This window comes from Trichoplax adhaerens, genomic scaffold (assembly GCF_000150275.1).
Source record: "Trichoplax adhaerens TRIADscaffold_7 genomic scaffold, whole genome shotgun sequence".
Lineage (NCBI taxonomy): Eukaryota > Metazoa > Placozoa > Uniplacotomia > Trichoplacea > Trichoplacidae > Trichoplax > Trichoplax adhaerens.
Window position 1 is genome coordinate 5,030,697 of NW_002060949.1, and position 19,685 is coordinate 5,050,381.

The following is a 19,685-nucleotide window of genomic DNA, read 5'->3' on the forward strand; positions in this document are numbered from 1 at the left end:
GGTTAGAGGTCGAGTGGGGCTGGTACCTAAACGTACAGTAGAGACAAGGATACAAACATAAGCTCACAAACACTTACATAGCTAAAAGGATTATTATCATTTACTGCATAATTTAGTAAACTTCGTACACTTGATTACACCTAGTAGCTGTAGTCTGGTGATCAGTCAAAAGTCCAAGATAACTCTGGCATAAATATCAACAACGTAATCAACTGCAGCAGTAGCACGAGAGAACTCATTTAGTAATTTCAATCTATGCGTATTCATTTTGGCTATTAAAGTTGATCTACTTCCTCCTCTTAAATATCAGAACCGAATATTGCAAGCCGTCTTAGAAATATGACTTCTGTTCGTAGCCCATATCCTGATGTCCATATTCCAGACAATGTTTCATTTTTTGAATATGTCACTGGTAATTTCAAGAATTTCGGCAATAAACCAGCTATGGTAATCCGTTAATTATAATTAATATAGAACTAATAATTTGCATTCGCTATATAAATGCTATAAGACAACCTTATTAAAAAATGGACGTTCTTATCACTACAAAGATATAGATAATACTTAAATTGATTATATTGTCACCTTAATGATAAACCATAACTTCCTTGATGGTATATATAGAATTAACTGAACGACTACAAATACAACCGTGTTGATCAACTAACTTTATATGAAAACTCTTTTTATTCTTCTCAGACGGATGGCATTACTGGCGCTAGTTATACCTTCCATCAGTTAGACGATGCTATTAAACGTGTAGCGTCAGCTTTAGTCAAGCGAGGGCTAAAGAAAGGCGAAGTTGTTGCTATAATTTCCCCAAACTGCATCGAATGGCCAGTTCTATTTTTTGCAGTCATATCAGTAGGTGGCATCATTACTACGTGCAATCATGGATATAAGGAGACAGAACTATCTTCACAACTAAGTAATGCAGGAGCAGTTTATTTAGTCGCAGCAAAATCATCCGTACGTACGGTCAGCAAAATGAGGTATAAAGTCAGAGAAAGATTTATCATCGGTGATGCTGATGGCTATACCTCATATTCCGAATTAATCAGGTAAGTTGGAAATAACACCAATAGACCTCTACATGACTAATGTTAGCCTATCTCACTATGGCTACTTGTTGATACCGAATTTTTACGAGAGATGAAATCAAATTTGCAGCCTACATGTGCATGCATGTACGGCCATCCGCCTCTAAATGTAATTATTACACTGTAAATATCTCTTGTAATAAGATTAATAACATATACGAGTCTTACCGGTACATCTTCCTGACTATCAAGTAGCTAATTACTTGAGCAGACACTATCATTCAGATTTTGACATTTAATGCTTGTAATATCTTACTTTACGAGTATATAAGCTGCTATACAATCTAACTTTAAGTTACTTATATCGTCGAAACCTATGCACAGTACTGTACGTGCTTGTACTATTCATTTATGACTCTTTAGAAGCTATTAACAAACTAAATACAGCATAATTGTTTCTATAATTGATAACTAAAAGGACATATACTTTCAATCATATTATTTGTACTACAGAGACGATGGCAGCAGGTTTCCTTCATTTGTTAAGATTAATAGCAAGACTGACATTTGCGTTTTGCCATATTCAAGTGGTACTACCGGTGTTTCCAAAGGTGTCATGATATCTCATTACAATTTAGTTGCTAATCTGGAACAAACACGACCTGTGAGAATACGAAACAGAAAAAATAATTGCTCATTGGCAGTATTACCATTTTATCACATCTATGGAATGGTCGTTATAATGTCAAGTTGCTTACGTTATGGAAATCACTGTGTCACTCTACCTGGCTTTGAACCTAAATCATTTTTACGAACAATTGAAAAGTATAAGGTAAAGGAAAATATCTTTTATTTAAATCTGTAAACTATTAAAATAAATTACAGTAGAATACATGCAATTGTTTTCGAAATTTCAAACAACTCGAGAAGTATAGATACCGGTAACGATGCAGTAGTCTACTGTAAACTTTAGTCTTTTAATAAGTGTTACGGTGTCGCTTTGTCATTAGGATAGTTTACTAAGTACAGTAGTAGCTAGTATGGAGAATATCCATATTTGTAGTGCTAGGTAAGATAAGTAATGCCTTAACGTGGATGTTGTTTGTAATAGTTCATTACATACTTCATATTGATTGTTATTGTGCGACAGATAGCAGTAAGATGATTCAAGCTCTAGTTGATGATAGTTAAATTAGACAACCTGCGAGCTTAGATTAAGATTAAGTATCAGTAAAAGATTCAAAACATTTACTGATAGAAAAAGCTATGTAAGGAACATCTCAGTTCGAGATGTTTCTCCTAGTAAGGTATAACAATAATATTGTTGTTGTTTACGAATTAGGCGGTTCCTATATAAACGGGAACATTTGAGTTCAGTGATGGTAAAAAGTTGTCGATGTATCTTTGCTAATAAAAGTTTCATCTTTATAGTCTTTTGCTGTGTGTTTAACGTTAAGTAAAAGGGCGTTTAAGTTAGTAGCTACTTATAGACTTTTACTGTACGTTACCTTGTCGCAGAAGTGAAAATGTGACGATTAGATAATCACAAAACTACTTAAAAGAATTACAGTAGACTTGCAATTGTACATTGAAAGTAACCTCATATACTGTATTCCTCCAACTTTATGTTTGTATGTATACTGCAGGTAGCACGACTAAGCCTAGTACCTCCACTAGCTCTTTTCCTCTTAAAGTCCCCATTGGTCGATAAATATGATTTATCTAGCCTTGAAGATGCTGGATCTGGTGCAGCACCTCTTGGAGATGAAGTTATGCAACAATTTTTAAGAAAGATGAAAGTGAAACGTTTTGTTCAAGGTCAGTAAAGGAATTTAATTTCACGTTGAATTAAACATTAAAAAATAAAATTCTTGCAGGAAAATACTTTAATACTTAATATATAAAGTTATTTGTAGTGTTGATTGTTATAACCGTATCAAATTATAACATTCATCTAGTCTTAATATTTAAACGTATACATCTTTAAAATAAATTATACATCAAGGATACGGCATGACGGAAGCAAGTCCGACCATTACACTGGTTTCACCTGATGAAAATCATAATTTGGGCTCCGTCGGTAGGCCCGTACCAAATACACAATGCAAAGTAAGTATAAATTTGCAACAAATGTTCTCTTTTCCTATTATAAATGTTAATTTTGCATAAATTAAGATTGAACATAAACTAACGCATTTTTTTATAATAAATATCTAAGGCTACCGTAACCCTGCATAAACTTTGACTATAATTCTAACTCTAGTTTAATTAAAGAATGATGCAAAATTATTAAATCATTGACGTAATACACAAATTCTTTATATCTACGGAATAGTTTATTGATCCTGATTCGGGTAAAGTTCTTCCCCCTAATGTACCAGGCGAAATATTAGTTAAGGGGCCACAAGTAATGTTAGGTTATTTAAACCGACCCAAGGCGACTGCGGAAACCATCGATAAAGACGGTTGGCTACATACTGGAGATGTTGGTTACTATGATGAAAATGGAATATGTTATATCGTTGATCGAATAAAGGAATTAATAAAATATAAAGGATATCAAGTATGTGATCTATCTCACTTTAGTAAAAATTGCCTATAGTAGTGAATTATATTACTATATTTGTGTATTAAGCATTCATTTCGTAGCGCAGATTAAAATTTCTTAGCAAGATTGTTTTATCGGTTATCTTTTCAGGTAGCACCTGCAGAATTGGAATCATTACTAAAATCTCATCCAGATATTTCCGATGCCGCTATAATTGGTATTCCTGACGAACGAGCTGGAGAAATTCCTAGAGCATATATTATCTTAAAGGATTCGGGAAATGGTTTGTAATTAACCATTAATTAAATAAATGCTATTATATAGTTTACAATGTGTCATGTTTAGAAGGAAACGAGCGAAAGTAAAGATTTAAATAATTACTATTTTAATAACTTTAATTAGTTATTTATATTCCGAACTTATCTGGGTCTATAAGTATTATACATATCATGTTTTAAGAGTAAATAAATTATAAATGGTTAATATAATTTACTTGCTTATGTTTTGATAGTACCATACTCTTTCCGTAATAGTTTATTTGTCATTAATTATGCGTATATATATAAATACTTTATAGGCAAGATTACAACCGAAAAAATTCAAGAATACGTAACTTCTAAGGTAGCTCCGCATAAGAGGTTAAGAGGTGGCATTGCAATTGTTACCGAGATACCTAAATCTGCTAGCGGTAAAATTTTGAGACGCCTAATTCGAGATCAATATAAGAAATCAATAGCCAAGAGTAAATTATAAACTATGTCCGGTTTCTTTTACAAACTACCAGGATTGGTGCATCTAGAAACTTTCTCGTTGCCTTAGTAATAATCGCCGGTACATGTTGATTCCTACGCTAATAAAATAATGTTATTATATTATAACGGCTGATCATTTTATGGTAGTTATTTGATTTATTAATCTTGGTTGAATTTGATTTTTATTCACTCTCGGTACGTAAGGCACTGTTCATCCGCACTAGGCTAAATTAATTATTATTTCAATGGTGAATATTAATCTATAATCTTTCTTTATGATGCAGTTCATTTTTCATTAAGTGATATAGATCAAGTCCATATCAATAGGAAACATAAATTATTGCGCCATGGCATAGCATAGCCTGCAGTAATTATAATAACGTACCAGATGTCGAATTACTTAATATGATTTTTTTACCTGTTCTATCCTAACAATAAACGGTAATTGTGAAATTGAATAAGTACCAATGTTTCAATCGTAAGAAATACTGCATGGCCGTTGCTAAATTTGAGTTGTAACAATTAACTTACGATAACAATTTATTTTTGATAAATCAACGATAGAAATATAGCTTACTTTTGCTAAAGTTAAATTCTGCCATGGCTAATGCCACGCTACAAGTATTATCTCAATAACGTAATATGACCCAATAGCTGATTGAAAACAAACAACAGAATTATCACTTGCTTCCCCGTTGCAGTTGCTATTACAACAGTCTAGCTGTTCAAATATTAATTACAGGATGTTTAAATTATTAAAAAGTAAATAACTTCATTAACTACCTATAAGGTATCTATGTACTGCATCCACGAGTAAAAATATCTATAGTATTAGTACGACCAGGAACTACTCAAGTAAAAATTACCAGTATTCTTTTTACAGGGAGACGGTAAATTTTTTTCGGAAAGTGCAGAGAATTTTTACTCATGTAGTTCCTGGTACAAACTAAGAATTGAAATGATCTCATGCCGAAATTAGAAACAACTATAAATAAATTCAAGATAAAGTTTGTATCTTAAAAAATAATGTCAAAATACATTAACTGCTAATTAAGTATATTATGCTTATTGTACAGTCGACGTTAATCATTCGATGTCCACTTTTACTCCATTCATTATAATTTCTATCTAACGATTACATCTCCTTTAGTATTGTTTATATATATATATTAAAAATAGTAATTATATGTAATTTAACTCGATTTTTATTAATCTGTGGTTGGACAAAATAACTGCACTAAGAAATGAACTCATGTCTACTATTTTAATGAAAAGGGATAATAACTCATTCTGAATTAAAAATAATAACATCATTTTACGACTGCTTTTCGATTTTTTATAATATTGTTGACAATAGCTAAATACAAGCAATGTGCCACGTATTGTCTAAATTAAAGTTCAACCGAATGCACTGGACTAACTATCAATAAACATAACTTTAGAATACAATATTACAAAGTATTCATTGAAATCAGTAATTACTTCCATGAATGATTTACTTCTAATCTGCCTTAGATTAAAAAATAACGCAATTTTAAAACTTCTATCTAATTTTATAAGCTAATAGATTGCACATAATAGTAATATGCGAAAAACGTATGATTGATTGTCCAAATGAAGTGTTAATAGGATTCTACTGAAATAGCTATCAACAGAACATGACTCTAGAATATAATATTACACAGTATTTGTTAGAATTTCTATTTATTTTCATGAATTAATTTCATGACTTGATTCTATGCATATAATTATTTTGTCAACAGACGAAGCCTATTTGAAAAATATAAAAGCAATTGTATAGTTAATTGACTGATAGTGATTAAATGATGACGTCTATTAACCATAGGAGCTCTTTGAAGACTATATGCTATTGGTTGTTCATTATTCTAACTACTAAACATGTTATTTAACTAGATACACTAACTGAATGATTTAAATAAGTTGGCGATATTTGTAATACGCATATAGTCCATAAATCTGTTTTAATATTTATTTAAGCAGTTATTATGACGGCATACACTAATTGGCTTAAGGATGAAATCGAACCATTTTCAAGAATCATACAATTTAATGGAAGAGCATTACCAAACTATCGGAAAAAGTTCAAAGGAATAGCTTTATCTTATTAATCAAAGTACTTTTCATCATCCAACATTCATTTGCGCTTAATAATCGATGTAACTGAGTACAACACAGTTTATGATAGCTCGTTAGACGCCATTTTCCCTACGCAAATCATTAATTCATAAAAAAGGGAGACAATATCATTTAAAGAGGAAACTGTAATAGATTCAAAAGATGCACCTATTAGTCAGCTTAAGATATCATTCCATAGACTGAGATCATTAATAATTGGTCGTCGGCTAGCAATGCCGTCGATTTGTATTCATAGAACAATCTGCCGGCTGCATTAAAATTATCACGCAGCAGGGAGCAGTATTTACAAAACTGTCTCATCTCTTAAATAGTTGGGTTAGCAGACACAATCTTTAATTTAAGCATTTGATCTTTCTAAAGCTAGACTTCATCATGGCAGCTTTACGCAGCAAATATGGCGATATTCATATTCCTGATAACATGTCATTCTATGATTTTGTTTCACGTCGATTTGACATTAATGCAAGCAAACCAGCATTGGTATGTTGACTCCATTACAATACAATTATTACACTGTACATGATATAGCATAAATTCATACTAATAAATCAACCTTGTGATAGAAAAAAATAATGATATCATACTTTGAAATAATTTTCACACGATCAAATACATTCAAACGATGTAATCGTAAATTACTTTTAATCAATTTCCTTTCCATAATATTATATTCATAAATCGATGAGCGTGATATTGATCGCAATATTGATCATTTCTTGTACCTATTTCTTATTAAACTTTTTGAAAGTTATGTCGCTTGTATAAATCTCCTGATCTATCAATACTTAGATAAAGTAAGAGTTAGGGCATATCAACCTTTACTCTCTTATTTTTCAAGCAGCATTCCTTGTAATGACTATAGAATGATTTTGTACGCTATTACTACCGAACACTACTTAATGCATAATAATTTCATACATTAACATAGTCTATAGCCTGAAGAATAATTTTATTGTAAATTATGTGCTATTGTAGACATAAAATTTTTAGTGATCTGAAATATGAGTATATAAATATTGATCTAGACTAGCATATGCTTGAGTATTTATAAAACGACTTTACATATAATTACAATATGTCTAATTCAAATACGATCAATCAATTGGTCGCTTTAAATGTATCAACCCAACCAGTATCAAAAGAGCAGCCCATCACTGATCATTATGTACTAGTAGAGTTTCCTGCGCGTAATGCTTGGCGTAAATGTATAGTTATTCCAATGTAAATTTTTAATACTGTCTTATCTTTATTATGGGTTACTTTTAGAATCTAACGAAGTTTTCCGATATTGAGTTGCTTTAACAATTTTCCCCTACTGTTTCTGAATTACTTAAAACTCCGTGATTACATGTTGTAATTTTACACGAATCCTTATTTTATAAAAATAACTCTGGTAATCATGTGGATCTATTTACAAGAATAAAGACAGTAGTGGCAGCGCTGCCCTACCCCGATTTTAATGTACAGTATAATCATAGTCAGACTATAATAGCTTAGATTGAGACTATTTTTATTCCGCTGATTATTATCATTTAAGAGCCATTTCGTACAAAATGGGCATCTTTTATCACCCTAAATTATGAATGAGACTAACTGAGTTATGCATATAGTCTACGTATATAATGGTCTTAAGCAATGCCTGTACTGTATTTAGATAATTTTGTTATTGTCTCAGCCTCAAAGTACTAAAATAAAGATTGGCTTTATAGTTAAATAACATAAAAAGATACTTAAGCAAGTTTGCAATCCATCTGTAATGCAGTAATGAATTAGTTTAAATTCGAAATCATATTTGGATAGCTGCTCTAGATATAAGTTCTGTAGACCATTTCTCATATGGCAGATGTTTTCATCAAGAATGTCGTAAAACTTATCCAACGGGATAGTTTACTGTCATCAATAATCAGACAACACTGATTCTGCGTTAATTTAGCCAGCCATTTTTAACGTAAAATCAGATACTAGTAATCAATTAGATCAACTGTGGGCACATAGACGATCTTCGTCTTTTTCCACGTATTAAATAGAAAATGATAAAAGTAAAAATTTGTCAATCAAGTTAATAACTTATTTACAGGATTAAAATGTGGTCTATTATTTATCCCCAGTATTCACATATTTGTATAAGCTACTACAGTAATTAACTACCAAACATTTCTTCAGGCGGCAGCAGTAATTGTAATTACTAAAACTAATTTATCTCAATTCAATCGACAATTGTCTGGTAAAACTTATTGAAGTTAGATAATTTGATGCAGAGTTCCATTCTACCTGCTATTTTTGTTAATTATACACATTATTGTGGACTTTAAATAAAGTCATTCATTAAAATTGATAAAGATGGTGATATTCCACTAGCAAAATGGAGAAAACCTTGTTGTTAGTATTACCAGTAGTCGATCTCATACCTCTAGTTACGTATAATTAATCTTTTTATACACGATCTCATATCTTGAACTTTAGTCTGCTGTAGCTATGATAAATCTCCAAAATGTATTAATATAAACATTGGCGTATAAATAATCACTTCTTGTATAATCTCATCTGTAGACTCTATACTTCGCTATAGCTAAAATTAGTAACCATCGTATATCGATGCTACCTGTTTACGATAATTAACCTCTTCATCTTCTATCTTAATAGTAAATTTTATAGTCCTCTTTAGTAATTACTGATTTGTAATATATTTTAACATACTATTGGACATCATCGTTCGCATACTCGAGTTTCGCAGCAATTTCTTTACTCACTTATAATAATAGTTCGTATATGTGCTGTAGCAGTTAAATTAAATAGGCTACTATCTCAATAAAATAATTACGAACAATTTACTAGAAAAAGGCTTCAATTTGACGGACTTACTACAACTTATTTAAGCTCATCACGCGATTATTGTACACAATATGATAATATTGTTCATATCTTTATATGAATCAACATATAGAATGTGGACTATATTTAAAATGAAGAATAAACATTTATTTACATTTTATCATTAAGGTTAATTATAAAAGATGATAAACTCGAACAGAATACTAGTACAAGAATCAATATTTTCATTAGCAGAAGATAAACTTAAGATACGTAATTTCTTTAACATATGCACTGAAAATTAATTCCTACGAAGTATGCATTTTTTAAGACCTACTGCAAGTAGAATCATGACAAATACTGGAAAATACTACTTTAAGTCATTAGTATTTAATTTTTGATTTTAATATCAAGTGATCAGCATCTGTTTTATCGATTATCTATCACCATAATTTAAATACCTCAAGATTCTTCCAATCTATCTACAAAATCTATATTATATACTTAATTTAATTCATAAAATACTGAATATCTATAATTGCTTACACGAATAAGTTAATTTAGGATTTACATTCGGCCAAACCAAACGTATAGAAATGATGTTAAAAGTAAATTTGCTAGTATCCAACACAATCAGCTTTACTTATTTAGACAATATTCACTCTTCGCTACGAAAGACAAACTCTTCGTAAATTATATACTCCTGACTGAGAAACCCAAATATTATTTCAACTATTATAGCATGATAATATTAACTTAATGTTCTTTTCGACTGAACAATAGACTGATGGAATTACCGGAGAAACTTATACTTACGGCCAACTTAAGCAAATGATCCAACGATGTGCATCAGCGTTAACTCGATTAGGATTTCAATCCGGTGATATTATGTCTATAGTTAGTTTAAATTCGTTAGATTGGTCCATCATTTTCTTTGCAGTTATTGCTCTAGGTGGTATCGTGACAACATGTAGTCCCTTATTTACGCCTGAAGAATTAAAATATCAATTGGAAGACGCTAATGCGAAGTATGTTATCGTCTCAGAATGTGCGGCCTCTAAAGTTAATAAAACCAATCATCCGTTTAGGCATAAATTTATATTTGGCCATGCTGAAGGTTATATTCCGTATTCATCTCTAATTAGGTAAGAATAACTCAAACTCTCCTTGAATAACCTACCTTGAATACTAAATCTTTTGCTAATTCGATTATTAACCTCTAACCATTATCAGTACTAAGTTAGATTGTTATCATATTCTAATCTTAACAATAGAATTATTCTTCGTATTGTATAAAATGTTGGTCATGAGTTGCTTATCACTCATGTTATTCAAAATACTTCATTTCTAATATTATTATCTTCTTATCATAGGGATAGCGGCAATCAATTTCCAACTCTGGTTGTTATTAAACCTAAATCACATCTTTGCATTATTCCATACTCTAGTGGCACAACCGGTCTTCCTAAAGGTGTTATGTTAACCCACTACAATTTGGTTGCTAACTTGACTCAATATACTTATCGTGGCATGAGATCAGCTGATGATGTCGATCCAAGTGTTCTTTGCGTCTTACCATTCTATCATATCTTGGGCATGTGCTCCATCCTTTCGCTATCCCTTTCTAGTGGATCTCGAGTTGTTATCTTACCGCGTTTTCAACCCCACTCTTTCCTAGCGGCTATTGAGAAATTTCAGGTGATGTATATGTCTATTTTAGTCGTTCCATTTAAAGGAATATTAAAGGTTTAAAAATCCAATTATTACGTACACTATAATTTCGGCTTAATTTTATTAACATATATTTCATCCATTCCATTTAGAGCAATATTAAAATTATAAAAAATCAAGTTATTATTATAATAATTTAGACGTAGGATAGTTTGAAGCGCAGTATTTATATATTAATACTCTGAATTATCAAGCATAGAATCTAAATAGCATTAATTATATCTCTTGCTTTAATTTCGAACATTTAATATTCGATAGAACTATCTATAGAGTACAATATAATTTTATTCATTCCATTTAGAGCAATACTAAAAGTATAAAAAATTGAATTATTACGGTACATTATAATTTAGCCATAGGGTCATTTAAAGCGCAATATTCTATATTTATAGACTGAATAGTCAAGCCTAGAACCTAAATAGCATTAATCATATCTGCTGCCTTAATTTTGAACATTTGACATCCGATAGAATTGTCGCTAGAGTACAATACGAAACCTTACTTTGCGTTTGATGTACGATTCTATGATATACATATGAATATATAGGTCACCCGCGTAGCTATAGTTCCTCCATTGGCATTATTCCTACTCAATTCACCATTAGTTGATCAATATAATCTTTCCAGCTTAAAAAACATAACATCAGGTGCTGCTCCACTCGATACCCAGTTAATGGAAAGGGTTAAAATGAAGCTAAATTTAGACCGATTCACACAAGGTATGTCCAATAAATTTATTTTATCGTTTTAGTACTAATAGTATTAAAATCTTGATGATCAAAAATTTTTACTTACCAAAATTAAAGTTTTAGATCAAAGATTAAATATTTAATGCTGTTATAGCATTAAATAAATATTTCATATAATAAATCAAATATCATTGCTAACATTATCCCTTCCAGGATATGGCATGACGGAAACAGGTCCAACTACTATTATTAATCACTTCTGTAAAGCCAATACAAAATTAGGGTCTGTTGGAAAATTAATGCCTAGTACATACTGCAAAGTAAGAATAGATAACGTAACTACTTTTGATTAAAGATATATTTTTCTAATTCAGCCATATTGTCAGAGAATTTAGTCTAATGATAGATTTTAATACCTTTCTAAATATTTTACTTGCAAGATGCTACTTATAATCATTAATAATTGAGAATAATTTATCTTTCAACTACTTCCTATAATATACAACGAGTCACACGTAATTTGTTCGACGAATAAGTTAATAGATAATCTAATCTGTACATACGTATTGGATGGTTTATCATTGAAGGTAGTCGATCTAATGACTCATCAAATTTTGCCAGCCAATGTGGCTGGCGAAATATGGATTAAAGGCCCACAAGTTATGGTGGGCTATTTAAATAAACCTCAACAAACGAGGGAAACGATTAATTCCGAAGGATGGTTAAAAACTGGAGATATCGGCTACTACGATGAAGATGAGGATTTCTACATTATTGATAGGCTCAAAGATCTTATTAAATATAAAGGCCATCAGGTAAGACTATTGAAGATAAGAACTATACCGTAGCAGTTTTAAATATCAGTAGTTCTGTACAAACGATAGATGTAACTTAAACGCCAAAAATTTCGAAAGGTTGCTCCAGCAGAGTTAGAAGCCTTACTCAAAAGTTTTGATTATATTGCCGATGCAGCTGTCATTGGTATACCTGATACTGTAGCAGGAGAAATTCCGCGAGCTTATGTTATTTTAAAAGACAAGGAAGGTAAGATTATAAATTTTGGATATGTAATAAATGCACCAATATCCTATGCCATCTATCTTAGATACAGATTGCTAGGAGCTAACTTAGTCCTTTCTTATACTATCGTTTAATAAAATAGCGGCAATAACACCCCAGCAAATCCAAGATGAAGTTGCTTCTCGTGTTGCACCCCATAAAAAATTACGTGGAGGCATAGAAATTACAACATTCATCCCTAAGTTAGCAAGTGGTAAAATCTTACGACGTCAATTAAAGGATAAATATAAAACCCAAGCTCTTTGCTGCAAGCTATAGATTGTTCTCATCTATTGCGCCATATTACACCCTATGCTTGGAGAAATTAGAAATCTTATATCCCTAATTAATGAAACTATCAATAAAGAAGCACATGATCGCTGTTTATTCATATGACTTTCAAGATTTGAGAATTTAAGGAGGGAGTTATCACTAGTAAGCCGGCTTGAATATGGCATTACTCGTTTTTATCAATTTATAATAATTTGCAGCACATCTTTGCAGATATACCTACGCAAATATATTCACTGTAGAACATATCAATCATAACAAATTTGCTAAGATTTTTAAATAATTTATCTTATTCGTGTCCTTAACACTTGACGATGACGATGGTAGATGAAAAGCAATGGAAGAAGTTTTTATAACCCAGATTACAACCAGATCTTCTCTTGAAGATTTCATTTATCTACAAAGTCATTTTGGGCTACTTTAATAACAGGTAGTTATAACAAACTTCGTTATTATCTACTATTCGACATAGTTTACAGGTTACCCATTTTCCAATATGGACCTCGGTCATTGCTACGAAATATTATTGGAAGCTAAAGTCTTTTCTTGCAAGAAGTATAAAGCATCCAATTGGATATGCCACGAAAACTTTATTATGTACTATTGTTATAAAAATTAATGTCACCGATATCTATTAATCTTAAATGACAAATATAATCGCTATAGACAGTAATAACCAACCGATGTTGGCTATTCACTCAAACTTTCTAATATAAATTACTGTACTCGTATAAACTATTTTAACTATCCTTACGATATCGTAGATGATTATAATTTCCTTTGATCATTATAGATACTAATTTTCGAGTAGATCTTTCTTGACTATCTACCTTATCTAATGTCAACCGTAGATTATCTCAATTATCGTATCATAGATGATCTTAAACTCCTTTAATCATCATAGATACTAATCATGATAAATCGATTTTGACTATCTAGCTTATTTAACGTAAACTATAACCTATCTCAACCATGGATTGTAGGGGATTACAAACTTCTTTAATATATTATTGTTATAGAAAAATGAATGCAGTCATTAATGATAGATGCCAATAAAGACATCAATAAAAAGTAGATCTTAATTGTCTACCTTATCTAATGTAAATTATAGTCTATTTCAATCACTTTATAGATAGTGACTAGCTTCTTGAAATATGTTATCATGATGGCACCAAATGCTCATTTTACTTGCTACTATTATAATTATTAGCGAATTATATTGCATACCATCCAGTCTCTGCTAAAACAAGTAGCAGAAATGTTTTCGTTACGATGATTACAGTTTAACTGGCTATAATAGTAAGAATAGCATTCGAAGACTTTAAAAAGTGCTATAAGTTATCCACATCATCTTATCAGAAATTATTGCAAAAAATTAATTCTGGTCTATGCCGCACTTAAGATAGTAATTTTAACGATTTTCTCGCTGTTTCCCGGCTAATATGACAAATCAATTTTCATTCAGTCTTGCTTATTAAGCTAAAGGACAAACGTGAACAAGAAGGAACCTCATTATAATTATAGCAAATAGAAATTAGGAACGTTTATTATATACAAATTTGTTGCATTCTTATTGAGCTTCCCAGGTATATGAATATCGAATAATTTTTACTATTAATTATGTTACAGTAAGTGATTACGGTTGCACAGTTAATAAATTCGCTGTTTGTCATGTCATATCATAATAAAATTTCCAATTCTAGAATTAGAAATTAGCAATAACGGCAAATAAATATCTGATATAACAGTTAATAGATGCTGGATGATTAAATTTTAATAATTCTATTATGAAACGTAGGTTTCAAATAATCCGATCAGATTCTTTATATGTAAGAGTAAGATGTAAATAACATCACTTTCTAGTACAAATCTTGTTATTAACTTGCTATAAAACCTCCTAAACTGCTATCATTATGACTGCTATTGATATCTGGTTATCAACATCATTAGTATCTATCGGTCGCTTTAGTATGCAGTTTAATAAAAAGTAAGATTGTCATTTCACATGACATTTTCCATTTTATTAAGAAGCTCCTAGAGAAAGCAGTTAGTAAAATATCTGTCACTGCCAACTTTCAAATTCTTCTTCAAAACATACAATATAAGGTTATACGAAACTATTTCATGGCTTTAACGAACTATAATATCATGATAGCGATAATTCTAAAAGAAATCAGCAGATACTATTGATCTATTACTACTTCTATTTTGCGCTGGTAATTTAAATGAATTCAAATGGAAGTGAACATCTAAGTTAATCTACTGTATTTACTTTTTATTGAATTCAATATCCATTTAATGATCATATTACTGTTTTCAATTAAGATGCTACATCCGTGCTCCATAAAATCCTATTGTTGATTGTTTAATAGCTTTTCATCTCAATTATTAAGTGACAGCTCTTTGTCCGTTTAAAGATATCGGCATGCATTTCTTATTTATTTTTGCACCGATGTCCAAAAACATCAAAAGCTGTTATATCGCCAAATAAGTTGAAGATATTACTGAAAATCAATGGCAAAGAAGTACTTATGTCAGTGATCTATCTTATCGCTAAAACATCATTAAAAAATTAATACAGATTATTGGGATGTCTTTATATCGTTATATGTTAAGAAATTGAAGTTATGACAACAGGCAACATGGTGCGCATAATACTATTCCGGATATTACTACTCCAAAAATGTATATGGCAATAAAAACAAGAATTTTTCCGGCTAAAATTAATATTGAATTATTGCAATACCGGTATACCATAGTTTGTTGGCAAAAGCGATGTTACAGCCTTGATCGGATATTTTATCAGTAAAGTTGTAGTGTACTTGAAGTTTATTTTTATACAATGAAAGGAAATTTGTTTACAATCTATTATAGGTAAGAAAATTTATTTCTTTTCTTCTTGATCTACTCTACTATTTGCTATTCAATCGGATGCTTATTGGTAAATAGCCTACTGTCAAAATACTAAACGTTACAATTTATATGAAGGAATATCGTATTGTGCCTTTAATTTTCAAATATTTAATAATATGCTATATATTAGAATTTTTACAAAGGAATGTCGTATTTTATCTTCAATTTTCAAATATTTAATATACTAGACATTAGAATTCATACAAAGGAATATCGATTTCTACTTTCAATTTTCAAATGTTTTAATTAACAAGTCCAGTTCAGCAGATATTGTTGTCATGAAAATGTATGCTCTTCAATTATAAAGATCAACATAGCCGATGAAAAGACGCAGCAATTATCCAATTTTAATCAATGTGACCAATATTTGAAAAAGATTACTTGCAATTCTTTGTAAGACGTTGTTACTACTTAAAATATATAATTATATTTGCCTTGACCTCGTGAAAAATAGTACTTTATTGTTATATAGCGGAACTATTCACCTAAGTGCTCAGTCTGACTTGAACTTTGAGGTTAAATAATTTTTTGTATCAATAATTTACAATAAGTGAATATTACTCTAAATCCGGCAGAATAAAAAATATACCGATAGTTTTTAGTTCAAGTTGGATATACAGAATTGATCATAGTTTACTACTCATAATCAAGGTTTAAAAATATACAATTGGAAATAATTGCTAAAATCATAAAATTCACACGATCAAAATTTAGTTACCAGTTCTGAAGCTAGATCAATCATCTATTATATAAGTATTATATCAGAAAGCTAATAAAACCTGTTAAAAAATAATGCTGTTTTTACTATAAAAACACAATAAAAAGAATATTATCTAACTCAGCTATATTATTACTAATATAGCATAATAAGTTATAAATATCGAAACAATAATTGGTTAGTAACTTAAACTTACCTATCAATCAATTTAAGACCTCATTAATTCATATTGTGATACTAAAATACTGTTATAATGTAATTTTCTTGCATTATAATAATTAATAAGTGCACTAAATAAATATTATCTTGACGCTGACTTGGCCAAGTGGATATTTTTACAGCTCAATATACACTTCTTTTTGTCATATTTGTAGTGCAATTCTAATTACTAATAATACGTTCGTCATCAGGAGGCTATAATTATTCTATACTCCTGTAGACAAAAGATCTAGGCAAACAACGCTACTAAACTATATCAATACCAATGAGTTTGGCTAAAATAACATTACAAAATTGTACAGTTATCCATGCATGTACATATATAAGTCATAGATAAGCTTGCTATCACTAAATATCAAAGGCACTTATTAGACAAAAAAAGTTTTAATGTTACTAAACAAAATTCCTTCCACGCTAATCTTATCTTTTACTGATAAATTCGGCTAAGATAACATCACAAAATTAAACAATTATCTATTCAAGCATATATAAAATATACGTAAGATCTCTCACACTAACTATTAAGTCAATTTATTGATAAAAATAGTATTACACTTACCAAACAAAAATCCTTCCATGCTTAGCTTATTTATAATAAATGTGTAATAAAAGGTACCGTTAAAGTTAGAAAGATGGATAGAATTTATAATGATAACATGTAAGGATAAATAATTTCAAAGAGAATACAAATATACGTAAATTAATTATAATTATTGATGATTGATAGATACAGTAGTTGAGCCTAATAAGGTAATATCATCCTAATTAAATGTTATATTATAAGCATTTTCCAGTCAGCAAAATTAGTGCTTATTTTATCTAGGGAATAAATTCGCAAAAATAAATAAAAATAGAATTTCCATCATGGGTTATTCTTTCATCGTTTTTCTCCTGTTTTTACAATCTTGCTATGGATATGAAGAACAATCAAACAAGGTAGATAAACAGCTAGAGAATGAATGTTTCTATCGCGTATTAGCAGCATAATTTATAATATAATATTGGACAGAGTAAAATGAAATAGATGAAAATCTGATCATGATATGACCATATCACAGACAAAGTTAATCTTTTAGTTATTGTAGGTTAAAAAATCGTTCATAATTCTCAAATAGATGTACTTACATCTGTGTTACAAGTTACATTTAACCACTATCTAAAGCATTCTCAGATTCTCAAAATTTAGCTGTAGTAACAAATCAAACTAAGTTGATTAGAAACTACGGTATAAAATTTTTGAAACCTTTATTCATTCCTATAAACCCAAATTATTCAAGTAGTTCGACTTTTATATCTATTTCCTGATAGCATAGATATTTTAATTTCAATCCCAACTTGAAGCTATACTTTAGAATCATTTTACGAAGAAACTGGATAAACGGAATTCATCATTTGAGCATTTACTAGTATCAATTCAACAATAGAAATCATATTTTGAAGAAGCATATATCATTCATTATGCTTATAGAAAGGAAAAGATACTAGCAAGGATAAGATAAGCGCGTAATTTTGTAAAGTAACGATGATAAACATATCAATATGATGATGAAAAAATACTTTCCATCTTACATTAAAGTAGAGAGATTGAAAGCTTCTGCATAGAAATTGTCAGTTACCGTATATAGTATTTGGCACTCGTAAGCCAGTTAACAAAATTATCCATTGAATAAATTGATTTAAAAATAATTAATTGATTTTGATAAGATAGGAGTAAAAAGTGGTATCATTTAGAGAGTTATACTATATTATCATAATAGAAGATGAAAAGGCTCATGTAGTAACTATTAGACGACCCAGAGCGAGTAAGAAATTATCCTATAAGGACATTTATTGCTTTTAATAGCCAGATATCGATTAACATCTAGCGTAGAAACTGATATCACTTAGGGAACCATGCTATACTATAATTATACAAGATGAAAAAGTCTCACGTAGTTGTTAGATGACCCAAGCGACTGATAAAATTATCTTATAATGACATTTATTTTTTTAATAGCGTGATATCAAGTTGCTTCTACTGTATTATGCACAGTATATACTAATTTACACGGCAGAATAGATTACATTAAAGAAAGGAATAAATTAGTATGGCCAGATTCAATAATGTTATTTAAAGTTATAAAAATTATTCAATCCATAAGTCGATAATGAGACAATTCCATACTCTATTTATTAAAAAGAATGAAAGTTATTTCCTTTTTCGTCAACACCGCATAATATTTCTATCAAGTCCATTCCATTTTGATTGACAGTTTTATTATTTTTCATGTGAAGGCAACTTATGACTTTAACCTATAATTTTTTGTTTTTCTCTAATAAGTTACGTCTGTAATAGTTTGATTAAAGGTATTAATGCTTCTAATCGAGCCCTAGCATATAATCTCCTTTAACCTAAAATTTTTAATGCCGTTAAGATCTACATCAATTTAATTAGTATATGAATTAATAATTTTGAAAGTAAAAAGCCTATAAAAATCTTCAAATATATTGCCTTCATATCATCATTTTACGGAATAATATAATTCATGTTTAAGTGTCTCCTTGTCATCGATTTTTCTATACTGTCTTATTCCTAATTTGTATTAATTACAAAGTTCGGATATTCTAAGGGATACTGACGATTCTAATGGTAATAAAATTATTTCTATCATTCTGTTCTTAGATAAAAACAAAGTTAGCTAGCAGTATAACTACGCAAGCCTACTACGATAGTAATATCCATTCCTGTAGGCGGCTCGATCCAGTTGGACAGCGATA

General features: G+C 30.1%; 2 protein-coding genes across 2 annotated transcripts; both read left to right on the plus strand.

The window, feature by feature from the left end:
• Positions 1-339: 339 nt before the first annotated feature.
• On the plus strand, positions 340-4,341 carry TRIADDRAFT_58361 (uncharacterized protein; the record flags this gene model as incomplete). Its single annotated transcript, XM_002114136.1, has 10 exons — positions 340-447; positions 700-1,061; positions 1,554-1,872; positions 2,051-2,109; positions 2,299-2,347; positions 2,687-2,858; positions 3,046-3,149; positions 3,376-3,603; positions 3,739-3,871; positions 4,166-4,341. The coding sequence occupies 10 exons, from the start codon at positions 340-342 to the stop codon at positions 4,339-4,341; spliced, it is 1,710 nt and encodes a 569-aa protein (XP_002114172.1).
• Positions 4,342-6,869: 2,528 nt separating this feature from the next.
• On the plus strand, positions 6,870-13,066 carry TRIADDRAFT_58362 (uncharacterized protein; the record flags this gene model as incomplete). Its single annotated transcript, XM_002114137.1, has 8 exons — positions 6,870-6,977; positions 10,092-10,453; positions 10,682-11,006; positions 11,587-11,758; positions 11,942-12,048; positions 12,316-12,543; positions 12,643-12,772; positions 12,891-13,066. 8 exons carry the CDS (start codon positions 6,870-6,872, stop codon positions 13,064-13,066), a joined length of 1,608 nt encoding a protein of 535 aa, XP_002114173.1.
• Positions 13,067-19,685: the final 6,619 nt, after the last annotated feature.